General features: G+C 38.7%; 1 protein-coding gene across 1 annotated transcript in view; it reads left to right on the top strand.

The window, feature by feature from the left end:
- The window catches only part of Pmar_PMAR004380 (hypothetical protein), a gene marked incomplete at both ends in the record, with an annotated part of 8,673 nt that overhangs the window by 1,106 nt on the left and 2,622 nt on the right, over positions 1–4,945 (top strand). The window contains 8 exons of the mRNA XM_002786673.1: positions 641–759; positions 1,762–1,830; positions 2,657–2,706; positions 3,007–3,099; positions 3,151–3,253; positions 4,379–4,423; positions 4,466–4,545; positions 4,621–4,709. Coding sequence (XP_002786719.1) covers positions 641–759; positions 1,762–1,830; positions 2,657–2,706; positions 3,007–3,099; positions 3,151–3,253; positions 4,379–4,423; positions 4,466–4,545; positions 4,621–4,709 — 648 coding nt within the window. The remainder of the gene's footprint in view (positions 1–640; positions 760–1,761; positions 1,831–2,656; positions 2,707–3,006; positions 3,100–3,150; positions 3,254–4,378; positions 4,424–4,465; positions 4,546–4,620; positions 4,710–4,945) is intronic.

The raw sequence follows: 4,945 nt of genomic DNA on the forward strand, positions 1-4,945 counted from the left end.
ACTACCTAGATGATGATCATTTAGTGGAGTTTCATTCGTGACATGGAAACGCTAGTGGAAAATATATTTCGCGTTTTACTTCGTGCATGTGAGCAGTGAATATCGCGTAAAACACGTGATGTGTGTTACGTGATATGGATTGATTCGTCCGGTGTAATTCGACAAGTATTTTTGATTCACTACATATCACGTTTTTCACATGGAGTATCACACCACTTCCGTAAAACGGGTGAAACTCCATTATAGATATTATAGTATCATATTATTGGAGTTTCACCACCCGTTTTACGTGAAGTGGCGTAAAACTCGGTGAAAATGCGGTGATATGCAGTAGTAGTCGTGAAATATGTTTTCCACTAGTGTTTTTCATATCACTAGGGTGGTGAAACTCCATTGTTATTATTATTTTCGAATGCGGAACTCTTTCGACTAGACTCTGTTGCCGATATTAGAACGCTGAGAATTCACATAGTGAATAACATTACGGATTTCTTACTGTATTAAAATGACGGTGAACATCTCAACTCTTTATTTTGTGCATGCGTGCTGAGTATTACAGATATTACAAGCTAGTATGAATTTGCAATTAAATCCACAGACAAACGACGGAGCGAAGCATGAATTTGAATTTACTTTTCAGATTGTTATGATCGGCTGTGGTTGTCTTGAAGATCTAGATGGCATTCTTGAAGAAAGCGCTCTGATGGCTAGCGGCGACAACGCTGATGATCTCGTTATTTATGTATTCGATTCTCATAGGTGAGTGAATATACGTGTTGGTGATAATATGAAAATTGTGAGAAAATTTTATATGTGTAGTATAGAAACTCTGGAGGTGAGGAAAGTGAATATATATATTTCAAACAATGTGGGAAAATGTTGGTGAAAAATATAAAAACTATGAGAAAATAGTTTTTTTTATTACGTAAATTTCAATAGTTATTGTTGAAAACTTTTCTGAGCTTTTCAGCTAAGGAAAGCGAACATATATTCCTCCAACACTAATGAGAATATGCATATCTTCGATAACACTGTGAAGCTGTTATTTGAGTTTATCTGGGAAATCATTCACAGCGGAGCGAAGTTATGAAATTTTAGCTGCTTTTTTGAACTCTAGAATGCAAGTGACCTTTTTACGATGATTGGTGTAACGAAAACACGAGGCGGCCGTCATCGGTAGTCATAGCTTATATGGTTATTATTTAATTGTATTAGCATATCGTATATTTATACATAGGCACTTATATATTTACTTTTTATTTTGATACATTTTTGGGGGGAAAAACCAATTGAGGAGAAACTTGAGAGGTATGACCCTCAGAAGGATACTGTGGGACTCGCATGATCATACCTACTAAAACCATCGAGAGGGTGATGGAATTAGCTCCGACATCTCAGCGAGGACGAAGACTGCGCGTCGCACTTCTACACGTGATGTTTATACATATCTAGTTATTATATTAATTGGTAAATAAATATATAAATCATTATTATTGTTATTAGTTTATATCGGTAATAATACTTACATTGGAGTTTCACCGTAGTGATATGAAAAACACTAGTGAAAAATATATTTCACGACTACTGCATGTCACAGAAAATATCGCGTTTTTCACCACTTCACGTAAAATGGGTTGTGAAACTCCATCTTTTCCATAGATGTTTACTACACGAATAATTGACCGATGCGTTTCCCAACAGGTACTTTCGATGCAAGTTTGAGTTCGTATGGCAGTGATATTTGAAAATGTGTTTTGTCAGGCCGATTCACCTCAACAACATATACGAGAAACAAAATCGTGTTATAATTATCGATGATGACCGTTTGGGGTAAGTGGGGAAATTTTTCCGGTGATAAATTTACATCGTTGGAGTTTTATGTGAAGGGGGGTAGTACCCTGTGTGAATAACGCGATATGAAGTTTGGCGAATTACACTCGAGAAACGAGCATATTTCGCCGAGTGTTCTCACGAAGTGAATTTTATATTACGGGTGAAACTCCAATGATGTTGTGATTTGTGGTAACGCATGACATAAAAAATAATATTGGAGTTTCACCCTAGTGATATGAAAAACACTAGTGAAAAACATATTTCACGACTACTGCCAGGCGCAAATACCACGTTTTTCTCGGAGTTTTACGCCACTTTACGTAAAACGGGTGAAACTTTATTATAGATTAATAGTAATAAATTGTTAACATTATATAAATAATGGTAAGCAAAAAGGATGCAAAACCTATTGATTGCCTCAGGATTTGTTCCTGAGGACATTCATACTGGCTCATGCCGTGCGTCCGACACGTAATGGTTAAATATCATATAATTATCAATAATATCACTAATGGAATATATTGTGTATATGAGGGTTTGATATTAAAACACGAAGTAATCGAGTGACTTCGAAAATGATGTCGGTTTCATTGGAGTTTCACAACCCGTTTTACATGAAGTAATACTCTGTGAAAAACTCGATATTCGCGGTGATATGCAGTAGTCGTAAAATATATTTTTCCCACTAGTGTTTTTTTTCATATCACTAGGGTGAACTCGAGCAGCGAGAGTTGGTTACATATGTCTATCGGATAAGCGATAGAGTCACAGAAAATTTTTGGAAAATTTTGAGGATTTTTTTACCATAATTTTTCCGCCTCAGGCTTGGTAACACTGGCATTCCACCCGAGCCTAATGAAGATGATGATGAAGGTGAGCAAACGATAGTGTGTATATGCGTTATTTATTCCGAAATTGGTGGAATTTCACCCATTTAACGTGAAGTGACGTAATACTCCACGTATATGTTTCCGCGACCGATAACACAATTGTTTTTTCATATCACGAGTGAAACTTTAATGATAGTGAACAACTTGTCGCTATCATAGTCTCGAAAGGTTACTTTTATCACATCACATGTTCATAGCAATGTTTATATTGTTTATGCGATATAGTCGTAATATATCGGAAAAAATCACACACGTTTGCATCATATCGAATTCACACTTCTAGGTTCTGATATCGGCTCTATGAGCGATGGATCACCAAACCGGAGAGAGCTCCTGGCTGATGACTTTGATGATGATGATGATGACAGCGAATTTGGTAAAGTGAAAAACTGAGTTTTGTGAAATGTTTATATTGCATTTTGTCAAGGACAACAGTCGAGAAAACGAACGCGGAGTAGAAGTGGACGTTCTCCGAATGCAAAGCAACGCCGACTTGAATTGCTCTATCAAAGGGAGGCGATGAAGGGCGTGTAAGGGGAATATTATAATGGAGTTTCACCCTAGTGATGTAAAAGACATATTTCACGACTATTGTATATCACCGCGAATATTAGGTTTTCACAGAGTATTACGCCACTTCACGGGGACGGGGTGAAATTTCAAAAGTAACAAAATCAGTGTGGAAAATATGCGCATGGTCAACTACATGTGTTGGTGACAATATGAGAATTCTGAGAGGAAATTATTGTTGTTTTTTGTATATAATAATTTGTGTTTATATTATCACGATGTTGTGAGAAAACTACTAAGCTCAGCTGAGGAAAGCAAACATATATTCCTACTCCAACACTGTGTTCACTCCTAAGCTCAGTAGATGAGGAAAGCAAACATATATTCCTACTCCAACACTGTGTTCACTCCTGAGCTCAGTAGCTGAGGAAAGCAAACATATATTCCTACTCCAACACTGTGTTCACTCCTAAGCTCAGTAGCTGAGGAAAGCAAACATATATTCCTACTCCAACACTGTGTTCACTCCTGAGCTCAGTAGCTGAGGAAAGCAAACATATATTCCTACTCCAACACTGTGTTCACTCCTGAGCTCAGTAGCTGAGGAAAGCAAACATATATTCCTACTCCAACACTGTGTTCACTCCTGAGCTCAGTAGCTGAGGAAAGCAAACATATATTCCTACTCCAACACTGTGTTCACTCCTGAGCTCAGTAGCTGAGGAAAGCAAACATATATTCCTACTCCAACACTGTGTTCACTCCTGAGCTCAGTAGCTGAGGAAAGCAAACATATATTCCTACTCCAACACTGTGTTCACTCCTGAGCTCAGTAGCTGAGGAAAGGGAACATATATTCCTACTCCAACACTGTGTTCACTCCTGAGCTCAGTAGCTGAGGAAAGCAGACATATATTCCTACTCCAACACTGTGTTCACTCCTGAGCTCAGTAGCTGAGGAAAGCAAACATATATTCCTACTTCAACACTGTGTTCGCTCCTGAGCTCAGTAGCTGAGGAAAGCAAACATATATTCCTACTCCAACACTGTGTTCACCCCTGAGCTCAGTAGCTGAGGAAAGCAAACATATATTCCTACTCCAACACTGGTGCCTAGCTTCGTTATTCATGTTGGTCCTTACTAGATACTACGATGGACACTATAGGACTACTCCAGCCTCCATAGTTTTGTAAGTTCACTCTGAGATTCGCTGAGAAATACTCCAAATTAGATATCGCATCGCTGCCGCTCAACAGCATGGAGGCCTGTCGGGGTTATGGGCAGCTTGTGTGGCACTAGCGGGACACCTTGGTGAGCGATAATCTTCTTATTAGAAATTTTGTTATGATTTTCTCATTGGAAATTTTGTTATAGTTTTCTTACTAGGCCTCCGTGACGAAAGGGCGGAGCTCACTGAGTTCACGTCCATGGACTCAATCATTGAATTTTACATAGGTCCCCGGTTCGATCCCCGGGTAAGACATTTTTCCATCATTAAAGTTTTCCGAGAATATCTTTTCGAGCTGTTCGTATAATCGAGTTTTCCAATTATTGCCTACACCCCGGCAGGAGCCATTTGATCTATCTGAGCGTCTCGTATGCTCCGTAGTTAAGCCAGAATAATTCTGCACGCACGCACAATGCGAGAGTGCCTGTTGTTGCGGTATATGCTCCGCTTGCTCCGCAACTATGAAATTTAGTTCTCTTATTA

Source organism: Perkinsus marinus, assembly GCF_000006405.1.
Source record: "Perkinsus marinus ATCC 50983 genomic scaffold scf_1104296931330, whole genome shotgun sequence".
Taxonomy (NCBI): Eukaryota; Perkinsozoa; order Perkinsida; family Perkinsidae; genus Perkinsus; species Perkinsus marinus.